The 14,209-nt window shown below is 42.7% G+C and overlaps 1 protein-coding gene across 4 annotated transcripts in view; it reads left to right on the top strand.

The window, feature by feature from the left end:
- The window catches only part of ADIPOR2 (adiponectin receptor 2), a 44,400-nt gene extending 31,478 nt beyond the window's left edge, over positions 1-12,922 (top strand). For 3 of the 4 annotated variants that reach the window (XM_084295979.1, XM_084295981.1, XM_084295980.1), the window contains exons 3-8: positions 3,082-3,201; positions 5,067-5,238; positions 5,878-6,064; positions 7,146-7,333; positions 8,565-8,758; positions 10,211-12,922. In XM_084295979.1, the coding sequence (XP_084152105.1) occupies positions 3,082-3,201; positions 5,067-5,238; positions 5,878-6,064; positions 7,146-7,333; positions 8,565-8,758; positions 10,211-10,342 (993 nt within the window). In that variant the 3' untranslated portion in view covers positions 10,343-12,922. The remainder of the gene's footprint in view (positions 1-3,081; positions 3,202-5,066; positions 5,239-5,877; positions 6,065-7,145; positions 7,334-8,564; positions 8,759-10,210) is intronic. The other variant, XM_084295982.1, reaches the window with a different exon arrangement.
- Positions 12,923-14,209: the final 1,287 nt, after the last annotated feature.

Raw genomic sequence — 14,209 nt, 5'->3', positions numbered from 1 at the left:
ATATGCTTGCTTATGTTATATTCCAGAAGTATTTTTGCATTTCTGATACGGTCAGCCAAAGGAGAGAAAACATGGAAATCATAAGATACAAAGGAGCTCGTCCCGTTGGAAACCTTGCAATGATAAGCCCTCTGAACAGAGAAGTGGTATCGTTTTCTTCAGTTGTTGTCTGAAGAATCAAAGGTCAATAGACTCCTTCAGCCTTCCAGATGAAAACTGGCGTTGGTGTTGCACTCCAGCTATGTTTCCAGCTTCCAAAAAGTGCAGTTTGCTGTTCTTTCTAATGGCACATGGGGGGAAGGAGTTGAGAGAGGACAGATGTTCCAGAACAGACCTCATTTTTCTTCCTTACCAAGAAAAGGACTAAGAAGCTGAGCTTTAGCTTTTTCCTTGAATGCTAATTTTGCAGCTTAATGGCAGGAAGGAGATAGTAAAATCAATTCCATTTTCTGGCAGTAATCTGGACTGTATATATATGATATGAATTCTTTTTATCACTAAAAAGCTCACTAATGATTTGTTTGTAGGCACATTGCCAAAATGCAAAGATTTTGGACTAGTTCATAAATAGCTGTGCTCTTCGAGCTTTACAGTCTGTTCAAATTAAACCTTCCCATCATTCTAGAAATGTGAGTATGTGGAGAGGGGGAAATGAACATTTTTTTGGCTTTTAGTCACTGGACAGACTGCAATGAATACAGGCTTTGATTCAGTAAGGGAATGGACCTTTTTTCCTGTAGTCCACCCGGATTACCAACTTGATCGCTCCGTTCCAGCTGGTCATTGTATGGTGCCGGGGCAGAGACTTTTAGGGCAGCTGAAGCCATAGCAGTGCTTCTTGTAGCAAGTGCATTGGGATGTGGATACCAGCCTTGCTTTTCTATAAGGGATTTTCTTGGAACCTGAAGATTTCTTTGATTTGTAAGATTACGCAGGTTATCATAATGAACATCTAATCCAGACCTTGAGTAAATTATTTATGATATTGAAACTGAGAACCCTAACAGAAGAGATCCATCAGCAGAGAAGGCCGGTAAAACTGGTGGTGTGGGAAATACATCTTAGAGTCAGAATGAAGCCAAATTTGTTTTTTAATAATATGCTATCTAGCCCAACAGGACTTGTGCCTATTTTAGAAGGATATTAAATGTAATTGCATCCATATTGCCTGATGGTTTTCTCACTAGAATTAATGGGATAAGCTAGGCAGTGGGAGTGTATGTACTGCTGCTTTATACTGCTCTAGGATTTGCCTAAAGCTGATCAATATTTATATCAATCTTTTGGTGTAAGATAAGAATCATATGATATAAAATTGTCCAGACTTGCTCAGAGGTGGGATTGGCTGGAATGATAAATGAAGGTAAGTAGATAGTAAAAGTAATGTGGTTTTATGTGCAAAGATTCACTCAGTCAATTGAGTTGGTCTAATGTGGACAAATGGGGAGTCACACAAAGGACGTATGCTATGTATTATATAGTAGAGATCCGTGTTCTGGGTAAGCGAAACTGCGTCAAGAATGATGTGGTTGGGGGATCTCTTTGAAAGATGAAGCTGCTGCATTGCTCGTGACCCTGTGCTGGTGGGGATATGAGCAAGTAATAGCATGTTATTCCTCCCTCTGGGGGTGGGGGAGAAATAAAATTGAAGACTCTTGATACCTTTCTGTAGGTTTAAAGAAGTCTTTTTATTTACTAAAATTTTTTAAAAGAGGCTTATTCAGTTTGCTTGTTGATGGAAATAGATAGATAGAATAGTTAAGAATGCCTTACTCTAAGGAGAAGTGTCACGTGTGACAAATGCACAGCAAGATCTTCTCTTCACTCAAAACTCAGGGTGCTGACCTCAATATTACTGGTAATAATTAATGAATTGGTTATGTGAGGTTATATGCTTGATTTCCAGTCACTTTAGACTGCATTATTGATAACGAAATGTTAATCTTGATAAGGGAACAGGAGGGAAAATGAGTGTTTACCTTGTGGTATAGGGGAAGCCAGTCTCCATAAGGGTTGTGGGGCTTTTTTGGCTTGATCATAAGATGTGGCGGCTTTCTACGTCAAGCCTGAAGTGTACAAAAGGCTCATTCTCTCTTTTCTGGCTTTCCTTGTTTACCTTGGAAGCTGGAGCCTTGAATGGAATCTTTGATGGGCTGTGAGCATTGATGAGCAAACAAGAGCGTAGGACTATTCCGTCCCCACCCAAAAAAAAGAAAACTATAGTGCATCTGATGTTGTGGCAAGGCAACATAGGGTAGAAAATTACTATACCAAGTAACTCTTTCCTGTATAGTTATTAGTAATGTGGATCAACTGACTTGGTGGCTTTGTTTTCACAATTCTCTTGGTATGATCACCAGAAGTCCCTTCCTTCAACCTCAACTGTTCTGTGATAATGGATGTTGGGTATTTCTCTTGAATTTTGCTTAAAACTTGGATGTCTGTTCGCAGTAAATGCAGTAAACTGCGTTTACTTGATAACTTGCCTTTGCCTAACTGGCAGAAGTAGCTTAGTAGTTTCTAGAATAGCTTGAATTTCAGACAAACGAGTGAATGTCCATTGCTGGATTACGAGCTGAGCAGAAGTTTCAGTTAAACAGAATAGATCTTCAGATTTAAACTAAAAATTGAAGTAAAAGCATTTATAGCAAGGTAAATGGATGCCTTGCCTTGCCTTGCTTTTATTATCTTAAAATGCCAGATATGTTATAGTGGTATTAAGGCAGATGTAGCGGCATTGAAACATAAAATAGGTAGTAAGCCTTCCCTAGGGGTGGGTTAGACGGCAAGCCTCAGGCTCCGTATCTGGGCTTTAATGAAGCATAACTTAGAGGAACGTATACTTTCACCAGGTTTGGAAGAAAGCAGTATGAAATGGATCAGGCATGTGAGTTGTTCTCAGATATATGAAAATGCAATCTTGTTTTTTTGGCTGGTTATTTTGAATTCCTTCCTCAACGGAGGACAAGGAAACAAAACTTCTTTATTTGCCAACACCTTTAGCAATCATAGTTTTGTATGGAAAACAACATCTTTCTCTGTTCGTTTTCCTAAAAGCATTTTCTTTTTTTTTCTCCCCAGAGTTCTGAGGATAATAACCACAATGATGAGTCACCTCAAGAAGAAGAAGGATTTATGGGTATGTCACCTCTTCTACAAGCCCATCATGCTATGGAGAGAATGGAAGAATTCGTGTGTAAGGTAAGGGCCTGTGGAAACTGCCAAGGTAACTTCCTTGTTCAGGAACTTCCAGTGAACAACAGACTATGCGTGCAAAAACAGTGCTGCTAATGTGAGAGAAAGCAGGTACACACCATCCCTGAATGGACATCTCTCGTTATAACTAGTAACATTGCAACTTCCCGTGATCTCAGTCTGTCATAAATGAATAAATTGGAAAGCATGGAACAATAGGGATTATAAAAGAGACTCTAAAGCTGATCGTGCAACTGAGGAGCCTCTCTTGAGAAACACCTGTGAGTGCAAAGCAGAATAAAAGCCTTCTGCTTCCAGTGTTTCTGGTTCAAGGCACTTTCATTTACAAGGTCATTTTTTTCCAGGCTTCTTTAGACTTGCAAATATTTTGCTTTCCTGGCACCATTTGCATCCATTGTAGAATAAGCTTTGTCCCTGACTCGAATAGAAAATGAGGATGTATTAAAACTATATATGTCAATCCATTGTAGATTTTGTAATTACTGACCTTGGCTCAAGTTTTGTTACTTTTTAAAGCCATGGGGTGTGTTCTATGTCAGTCCCTGGACCTCCTTTCTTGGTAAAGGAGGTGCTATCCCTTTATATACTTATTCCTACTGGTTTTATGAACTACTTTAATATTTTTACAGAGGGACCCAAGTTACTTGTGGTGTGTTTTTTGTCTGCTATGCATCTCTTTTCCTTTTTAGATGCTTTGTAGGGTGGATTGTGTAAAAATAATTTTCTCCTGTTGTTCCTACCTCAATTGAAATCCTTGTTTTATGAAGTAAACCAGTTATTTTTTCTTGCTGAATGTATTTAAGCACCTAGTCGGTAACTGGGATGGTTATTCTAAGTATTTTAGTCTTGCTTTTGCGAAGGAGTGAAGAGAATGGACTTAAAAACTCTAGGCTCTTGATGTTGAAACTGAAATAAGAATGTAGTTTTTTCAAACTTAGTGTTGCAGGATTCTTCAGGCTCGTTCCTGTATTACTAGCCAGACGCCAAATCCAACGAACACTGCAGAAACAACCCCGGTACATAAAGCACTTCCCCGATACCCCTCTGCTTGGTGGTGCTGCTTCTGAAGCCAAACTGAAGACTACATGTATCTTAAGCCACCGAAGCAGCGCTAACAGCCATGCACACTTTGTTCATTTGGAACCAGCTACAAGAATAGATGTGTGCATTTACATTATCTCTTCCTTTAAAGAAGAAATCTGATGGAATTGAGTCATGGATCTGTTGCCCTAACTGACCTGTCACTGTTTATTCTGGGAGTGTGGGAGAACTTTTTTCCAGCTTGGACAGGGGTTTGGACACTTCTTGCTGGGCTCTTGCCACTTCATGTGTTCTGCCCTATATTAGCGTTGATGGGTAGCCTTTTTACTAGACTGCCCCCAAATGCCAGCAGATACATAGTCAGGTTGTCTCGTGGTTCACAGGACAGGTTTTCACTTATATTTATTTTTTGGAGAGAGCTATGTGTAGGCTTCTTCAATTAAATGGAGAGGTTGATATGTGAAAATCTGCTTCGTAACAGAACATGGAAATAAATTAAATGCTTTCCCTTCATTAGCAGTAAAAAAAAAAAAAAAAAAAAAGCCCAATAGATTTCTTTTCTGAAGTACTGCAGTGCTTCTCTTTCTGGTGGTGCAGCTCAACTTCATGGTACTGTTTTGAATAGGGAAGTGTGACTGAACGGTTACATTTCAAGAGTAAAGCCTCTTCCCCAGAGACATCCCATCAGACCCTTTTCAGTTTATTGCACTCCTACATTAACTCTAACACTTCTACTAATATGGGTTTTCTGACTTTTGCCTTATTTGAACTCAGTTTCCTGTATTTAATCAAAACCTTCTATCCTCTAGGTATGGGAGGGCCGATGGAGAGTCATTCCCCACGATGTTCTACCTGACTGGCTGAAGGACAACGACTACCTGTTGCATGGACACAGACCACCCATGCCTTCCTTCCGGGCTTGTTTCAAGAGTATCTTCAGAATACATACAGAGACTGGTAACATCTGGACACATCTTCTAGGTACTGTCAATTTGCCTTCTTGCTTTGAGAGCAAGATAGAAGGGGGTGTGGGGTGGTCAGCATTATCATTCCATTAGGAACCTGTTAAATTAGCTCGGTGTCTCTCTCCTTATTTTCTTCCACCAAGGCTGGATGGGGTTTGTTAATGCATTCATTTGTATTGAATGCCATATTTAAGGAATTTCCTAATCACTAAAAGATTACCAGTAGATGCTCCTTATTTCCAAGTGTGTAAGTGTTAACTGAGATCCTTCTTGCCACAAGAACACACTTAAGTTGCAGCTTGTATGAGTGGTTTTCAGCTTGCAAGGAGCTTTGAAGGGAAAGGATTTCTTCAAACTGTAGCATTCTCATTCTGCAGCAGACTTTTTTTGTTGTTTGAGAATGCACAGCCAGTTGTCAGGCATTTTGCAAAACGAGTGAAAATACAGAGTCCATGCAAGTCTATATGGTTTCAGTTTGAGACAGATGTGGTTGGAATACATAACTGAAGTATGGAGGAACCTTATTCTACATGTATGCTACTGGTTGTCATGTAGTTCCCCTGCTTTGCACTCCTGTACGTTAAAGTCATGATTTTTGAAAGAAAAGCTCTCAGTATGCACGAAGTTGACACCTTTCTGCCGTATGTTTTTTCAGGATGTGTGTTCTTCCTGTGTCTGGGAATATTCTACATGTTCCGGCCAAACATGTCCTTTGTAGCACCTGTGCAGGAGAAAGTGGTTGTTGGATTGTTCTTCTTGGGAGCCATACTCTGCCTCTCCTTCTCATGGCTCTTCCACACAGTTTATTGCCACTCAGAAGGTGTTTCCCGGCTCTTCTCCAAGTAAGTGCCTAGAGGACAGAGCGAGCCAAATAGGAAACAGTTGGGAAAACAGGGCTGGAATTTATGCCTGGCTCCCTAGTGTAGGAGTGGTTCACTGCATGACTGCTCTGAAAATTTTGGAACAGAATTGAGCAGAGATTCACTGCAGTTTCTTCTAATCGTTCTTTGTTTCAGCATGGGTTATTTTATGCTGTCTCTTTAGTCTTAAAACTGTTTCCTTTTCTACTGTTCAGCAGGTGTGCGCATGCATCTTGCTGCTGTAAGTAATACACCCAGAGCTTAGTTGTAGGACTTCGAGTTTTTAATGCAACTGTCACTGCTTGTCCCTTCAATTATTCTGGGTACCTCTGAATCTTAAACTTTCTTCTGTAAGACAGCTCTGATAAGTATCAAGGTACCTTGGTCTTTTGGTTTTACTCCACATTCTTCTGTTGGATAGCTGCTAAGGATCTCTTATTTCTTAAGATTACTCAACATGGGATTATGTAATCTGCAGGACCACCTCTAAAGTAACCTGGCAATTAAAATCCCATACTACAGAATTAACCCAATCTTCTCTTATATGAGCATTTTATTGGGATGTGGTAGTAAGCAGTGGCTGTAGGAATTCCTTTCTTCATTGGTCCCTAGAAAAACAGCTTGTTTGAGAAATTGTGACATTATTCCCCAGTGGTCACTTAAGCTGATGCCTAACAAACCCTCACTTGTCAGATTCTAAAGAGTTTGTGTTGGCTGTGCTCTCACAAAGTACTGTGCCCTTCTTTGTGTTCAGAGCATTTTGTGCTGCTTTTTTTCCTCACCCAAAGCTTAAATTTTGAGTTTCCTTCAAAAGGCCTTGATCTAAAACCTGCTGCATGTATTTCTGATGACTGTTCAAAACTGACCTTATGTGCTCTCGAGATGATACATTGCTGTAGGAGGGCACTGGTGGAGGAGCTGCAGTCAGGAAGTTAGTTTGCAGTAGTGAGAAAAACTTGCTTTCGTGGTGAGTAGCAGTCTGTTGGTCTGCTAGAAAGAGTGTTAGTACAGGAACTTCGAAAGGCTTAAGTTTCCTGTCAAGCTGATTTTTGTTTCCTTCTAGGCTGGACTACTCTGGCATTGCACTTCTCATAATGGGCAGCTTTGTACCATGGCTGTATTACTCCTTCTACTGCAACCCGCAGCCTTGCTTCATCTACTTGATTGTGATTTGTGTCCTGGGCATCGCAGCCATAATTGTCTCACAATGGGACATGTTTGCGACCCCTCAATACCGGGGTGTAAGGGCAGGTAAGACCTGAAGTTAATTGTTTTGCTTCTAGTCTGCCTTCTTTCCTTGCTTTCTACTTGTCACTGCAAAAAAAAACAAACACAGTCTTCTCAGGACTTAGAGTGTGATTTTAGAGACAGATAATATTCTCTGATTGGGAACTTGATGGGTTTTCTCAGTGTTGCTTATAGCCAGCTGGATGCACAGATAAGGGCTGGTGTGAGTCCTGGAAGTGCATTCCTGAAATGGACAGTAACACGCAGTGAGGAAGGGAGTATGAAGCATTTCTAGCAACTTTGCTCTCAAAAAATGATTGACTGCTTAGTGTGTGTATGTGTATATTCCTTCTGCTATTTGTTTTGTTTCTGTAACACCAAGCTCTGATACTATGCAGATTAATAGAAATCATTGAATGATTTACTAATTTGCCTAGATAAAATAATTATTTAGGACCAAAAGCCTAGTTTTTCTTGTCACGGGATAGAAGGAATGAAAACAAATTTGTTTTCATGTTCTGGGGTAGAGAGTAAGCGAAAGCTGCCATGGGCAGTTACAGAATATGAGTACAGCTGGTTTGAATAGAAATATTTCTTGTTGCTTAATATGAGTGTCAGTAAATCCAGTTTTCTTGGACAAGCTATTGGTGTACCTTCAGCGAGTTCAGCCTTTTATACTTCAAATAATCAGTGGGTGATGGGTCATGATTATTTTCCTCCCTATTTCCCTTCCCAACCTTTTTTCACCAAGATTTCTGTACTTGCTGATGAAATCTGAGTAAACAACATTCTCCTATATGGCAGGCGAGGCTCATGTGATGTTTTTCTGTTTACTGGGATCGTTTGCACAGAATATGATAAATAATGTCTTTGTTTCTCCTTGTTGTCCTGCTCTTGATTTGCTAAAGTGTGACATAATTCATGTAGTCTCAGTGCCCTCTACAGTCCCAGCTGTGTAACTGGTGTAATATATGTGAAAGCTGGCAGACACGATCATTAAATGAAAAATGTTAATATCTGCTGGAACACTTAATTAAGTAGCTTCTGGTATACGAAGGAAATCTGTGCATTCTTTAACTTCCCTCTGTTAAAGCTACCTCAGGGACCTCCAGCTTCAAGAGTTGTCACCTTTCTTCTGCTTTGGCCAATACTGAGTTTTCCTTCCACTGCTTTTTTTTTTTTTTTTTTTTTTTTTGTCTCCCTTCACTGCCAGTGTGTTCAAAGCTGACTCTCCCACATTTTCTTTACCTCCCAGGAGTATTTCTAGGTCTGGGTCTTAGTGGGGTTATTCCCACCCTGCACTTTGTCATCTCTGAGGGGCTCCTGAAAGCAGCCACTATGGGGCAGATAGGCTGGCTGGCACTCATGGCATGCCTGTACATCACTGGTGCTGCACTCTATGCTGCCCGCATCCCGGAGAGATTCTTCCCTGGCAAGTGTGACATCTGGGTGAGTCTACGGAATGACTGGATGAGGAGACCAATGTGAAAGCTGGTTCCCCTTGAGGCTGGAGGATGTTATATCAATGGTGTTTTTTTAATTATTGCAAGTACTAAACCACTGCACCAGGCATACAGATCTTAAAGGGCCAAACAACTGCGGGCTCTCTGAGCCCAGCCTACCTAGTGCCTCTCGTGTGGAGTTATCACAGCTCTGAGTTAACTGATGCCATACAAGTTCAGCCCAGCACATGTGCTAGATAGCTTTAATAGATAGGTGAGACACTTCACGAGCCTTTTTGTTTCTTTCATATCTTCACCATGTCTGGCTTCTCATTTTGTGAGGCCAGGGGAAACACTGGATAGAACCGATAAAACTTTGGAGGGATCTCTGGCCCAGAAGAAAGAAAGGTGGTGTGGGTAGGGAGGAAAAGTTGGGAGGAGGGCTAGGGTCATGAAGACTGTGTCGTAGAGATCTGTGGGAAAGGTGCAAAGAAAAAAATTAAATGGAGCATGAATAGAGATTGGAGGGAGGCAGACCTATGGGGAGAGATGTCAGGCAACTGTGCTTCCATTAAAATAGTTTAAGGCCCTTAAAGATGATCAGAAGTGAGAGTAAGGCCTGGGTTGTTAGTAACTTCTGCATGGCCTCAGTTTGCTAGGTGTAAACATCAGTGATGTATAATATAAATGGCCAAACTAAACCTTCTTACAATAGTAAGATATGATCCAGGAGCACTGGTGTACCACCAGCTCTTTTCCAAGCTTCCCATGGAGCCTACAAATACACATTTATGGAAATTTTTGGAGCATTACCCATATTGGTATAGCTTCCCTAGAACAAGGCTGTGCTTTGTCAAATAGCCCCTTCATGGTTTTCATTCTGCTCTATTATAATCAATAGCATCCTGGGCATTCATTGAGAACATCTGGTTGTTCCTATGTTTTCACATAATACCATTTTTTTTCTGCTCTGTTTCTTTGTGGCAGAGAAGTAAAATAATGTTCTAAAAATCTAGATGGTAGAACTTACACCTGTGACCAGAGCAGAGTTTGTATGTGTTAGCTGTATGAGGTAGCCCTTGTTATCAACAATGAGCCAGTGTTGTTGAGGAACTAATTAACGTGTTATTTTTAAGACTTTTGCCCAAAGCTTTGAAGTTATTCCTGTCCCTTAATAAAGATATGCTGTAGCCTTTATGTAGTGTATGTGCTGATTGATCAGCTGATTCAGATGACTGAAGGAAAAGGGCGTGGGGATGTGCGTGTGGAGAACTTGATCCTTCCTCTAATGGTAGGAGAGGGCTGGGCTTAACACACACCTTACTTCTGCAGCTTGTGGTTTGAGGTACTGCTACGTGTTACTGTATACTTCAGCTGAATGTATGGCTTTTTTGGAGACGGGGTAGCCCCCAGTTACTCAAAGTCCCCTGGCTGATCACAAGTGTTTTGTCTTCCGCAGTTCCACTCCCATCAGCTGTTCCACGTCTTTGTAGTGGCTGGCGCCTTTGTGCATTTCCATGGGGTGTCGAACCTCCAGGAGTTCCGTTTCATGGTGGGAGGAGGCTGCACAGAAGAGGAGGGGATGCAGTAACACCAGGCTTCAGCCCGAGGTCGTAACCAAAACAGCACCGCACGCGCGGTTGAAGCATACAGGCTAGTGAAATGAATACCTAAGAAGAATCCAAGTTTCAGCTGATGGAGCACGGAGCTTCATGGGGATTCTGACTAATCAAGATAAATTCTATACCTCAAGCAATGGAATGAATCAATTTGAAGACCAGGAAATTCTGAAACCCTAATTTATTCTTGGGATCTACAGATTGAGCTACAGAGGACCCTTTCCAAATCGGCTTCTGTTCAATGCCATATTTATTTGTAGAAGTGGGGAGGGATAGCTTAGCAGTTTCCTTTTTTTTTTTTTTTTTTTTTTTTTTAAAAAAATCGAGGTTAAATTTATATCCTCTTGGAGGGTTTGGGAGTTGATTTTAGATGCTCTTTTGGGAGAAAAGCAAATTGTAAATAAGATTTCTAACTTTCTGTTTAAATAAATTTATATAAATGTTTTAAACAATGGGTGGGGGGAAAAGGGTTTTTGTAAAGAATGCAACATGCAAGTACCACACACTGTTTCAATTTTGCACAAAACGAATGATTGCAGGAGGACCAGGAAAAATTCCCAGGAGTGAAGCATGTTGGCCCTGCGTTTTTGCCTGGTGGCCATCGTGCCCTGGGCATGCCCCTGGGCAGCGTGGGGTCCTGGCCAGCACTTGGAGTAGGCTCAGTACACGTACACGAGGGTTGTGAAGGCTGGATCAGTCGTGTTGTCGTTTGGGTCACAGCGTTAGCCAGTTTTACTCGAGTAACTTGAAAGATCCATCTGTGCTCTGCTTAACTGTGTGGGACAACTGCCTTCCAAGCTTGCTCGGCCAATATAGTTCTGGATCTTACAGTAAGCTGTTTTGGTTCTCATCATCCGAATTGCAGCGTGATGGGATAACTGCACGTGGAACGGCGAAAGGTCCGACTCCATCAGTGCCTGCCTATTCCCAAAGGCCCCTGCTGAGTAGATGGCTGCCGTCTGAGTGAGTCCTGCCCTGTTTTGTCTGAACAACCGATGGTAATGCACTTGTCAAAAGATAGTTGAGCATGTGAGGGGAAACAGAGATGGGGTTAAGATTGACTGGAAAGAGGAAGCTGTGCGCTCCAAGGCTTGGAGTTAACAGTTACTGCAGACCTCAAGCACATTACCTTCTCATGTGTCAGGCTCCATATGCCAAGGAAGTTTTTGCAGGTTTTTCTTCTTAGGAGGAAAAATCCACAATCGGCCCAATGCAGTTCCATTTTTTTCCTTAGGTCTGCTTCCCATCTGCGCCTTAGCAATGGGACTGCTGGTATTTCTTAAACCCGAAACGAAGAGTTCAGTTGGATTGCTGTGGAGCAGACACACCTCCTATATAAGGGGAGGTGTATGCCCTTCTCTTGCTTAATTGATGTAGCTTGATCTTTGGAGCCTAGTCAGAAGCCAGGCTGAAGGAGAATCTTTGGAGTTGTAAGATGAAACTTGAACGTTTTGTTTGTTATGGCACAGGTATTGCTTGGAGCGTTTAGTTGGAAATTCGGAGCAATTACCTCTTGTGATGAGTTAAACAGCTCATAAAATGCTGTAGTTCACAAAGAAGGGAGGTAAAAGGGTGTTTTTTTTTTTTTTTTAAATAAAATGCAAATTTGATTTTTTTTTTTGTCTTTCAAGGGGAAAAAATGTAGATTGCAAAGATCTTTTAGTATGCTGGGTGTTACTGAGTGTTTTGGGGAGTTACTCTGCCTAATGGAGTCAAGCAGAAGCAGAATGCCTTCGTGAAGTTGACTGGTGGATATTAAGGCTTCACCCCTCGACTGGAGTCTTTGTAAAGCCTCTGAGAGCAAGGTCGGCTGCAGAAAGAGCTGCTGCAGCAGCTGGATGCCAGTAGGGCCAGAAGCAGCTTATCACAGGTCGGTGTGGTACAGAGATGAAGTAAAGAGCAGTATTAGCTGGATGTAAGGGCTAGCAGCACTGGCGTCCCTGGCAAAGGTGTGGAGCTGCCTGGCAGGAAGCAGTCTGGTGCCTGAGGGAAGCAGGGTATGGAAGCATATCCGAATCAGAGCTGTCCGTACAGCTTTGGGATACCTCTGTAACAGTACCAGCAGAAGCGGCCGTCTCCATCCCGGATCATCCCACGTTCACTCCCTGAAGGGTGATTGTAACCTGGTCCTACACAGCACAGAACTACTACAGAAACACAGTACTCCACCTGCTATTCTGAACCCAGTCAGTCTCTCCCTTCAAGAAGTTTGTGTGTTCCAATAAAAGCAACCTAGCTGTGCACTTTTCTGTAGCTCTTGCTGAGAACTCTTCCCAGGTTGGCACCTGAATGCCTTACTCTCAGCAGTCAGAGGCTTGCTTGCTCTGTGTGCAGGTTATTGCCATAGAATAGTTAGGACCTACAGCTTCTTTCCTTCCCCATTAAATAGTGGCCTTGTTCAGTATATTTCTTTTTAAAAATTGCTTACTGTTGAAAGCAATGAAGCACATTCTGGGGTTTTGATGGTTGGGGACTCCGGTGATGGTTCCATGTAAGATGGGATCTTATTACTTGCTGTATTCTTAACTTCGCTAATAAAAGAACCAAATGGAGCACTGTCTAGCTGGGGTTTTTCTTCGCTGTGTGTGAAGCTTGAAGGAGTTGTGCTGGCTTCCTTCCCTCCTGCTGTTCACAGGTAAAAGTCCAGAAACCAAACTGGTGCCTAAGGGCTTGTTCACATAGCGTTGAGCTGATGCTCGCTGTCTGACAAAGATGTCTGTGGGCCACGCTGCCTTTTCGTTGCAGTGCTAATTGGCAGAGAAGCAAGATTTTTGTCTAGTTTAGGCTCTCACTTTGTGCTCTCTGGAGTCACCAGCTCTAGTACAGTGCCGGCAGTGGCACGGGGGAGGGAGGTGTTACTGGGTGGGCCTGGTGCCACCATCTCATCAAGCTGCTCGTCGCTGTCAGATATCCCCTGGCACACAGCTCTTCTGAACTTCCCCAGGGAAATAGCCTGGGGCACCGTTTCTCATGTGAGCTTGTGAGGAGGAAAAGGGGGAGGGATGGAAGAACAAGAGCGGGGAGGGAGGAGGGCAGGCACTGGTGACTTCAGCTGGGGTGGGCTTTTGGGTCAGCTGAGCTTGGGAAGAGCTCTCCTGGAAGGCTGGGCTGGAATTAGTGGTGCAGAGGAAACGTCTCCCAGGCTGTACCCACGTAAGGGACCGATCATCTGGCACGCAGGTGTGGGAAGGAGCCGTGTTTGGCTGGGGAGGGAGCGAGGCTGACCAACAGCTCTGTGCCTGGAGCAGAGCCTGGTGCTCCTCCTGGTGCTCCTGCATCTCCCTCAGCTGTCAGCAGCCATCTGCGAGCTGCCTCAACGAGATCCGCCTGATCCTCCTCTTGGGTTGGCTCACACTGAGTCCGGGCATCCACAGCTGGGATGTTTATCAGTCACTTGACACAAGATGGGTGTTTTGCAGAGCCTTGTGAGAGAGCCAGCACCAGTAACTAACCTGTGTCAGCTTGACGTCTCAGCGTGGGTATTTTTTTATAAATGCAAAGCAAGTTCAAGGAGCATGGAGAGCTTCTGCACCAGATTACATGAGTTGCACTAAAAAAAGCTACCACGTTTGAAGATGAATTGGGTTTATTTTGTTTTCAAAAACTGGAATGATGCTTACAAGTTGCACAGGCAGTCCTAAATTGTATGCCCTACCTCTTCTGCATGTAGTTGTGGCCGTGTGTTGCCCTCTCCCTGGGATCATTTGCTTCATTCATTGCAAAGGGTGGACTTGTCCTGAGCACGGACTGAAGCACTGCAATCGGGGTGAACATCTAAGGCCACTGTCTAACTTTTTAAAAGGAGCTGGAAGTAAGTTAAATGTGTGATCAGGACGAAG

The sequence above is a fragment of the Netta rufina genome, assembly GCF_964035555.1.
Source record: "Netta rufina genome assembly, chromosome: 1".
NCBI classification, from domain to species: Eukaryota; Metazoa; Chordata; class Aves; order Anseriformes; family Anatidae; genus Netta; species Netta rufina.
This window is presented reverse-complemented; position numbering and strand designations above follow the sequence as displayed.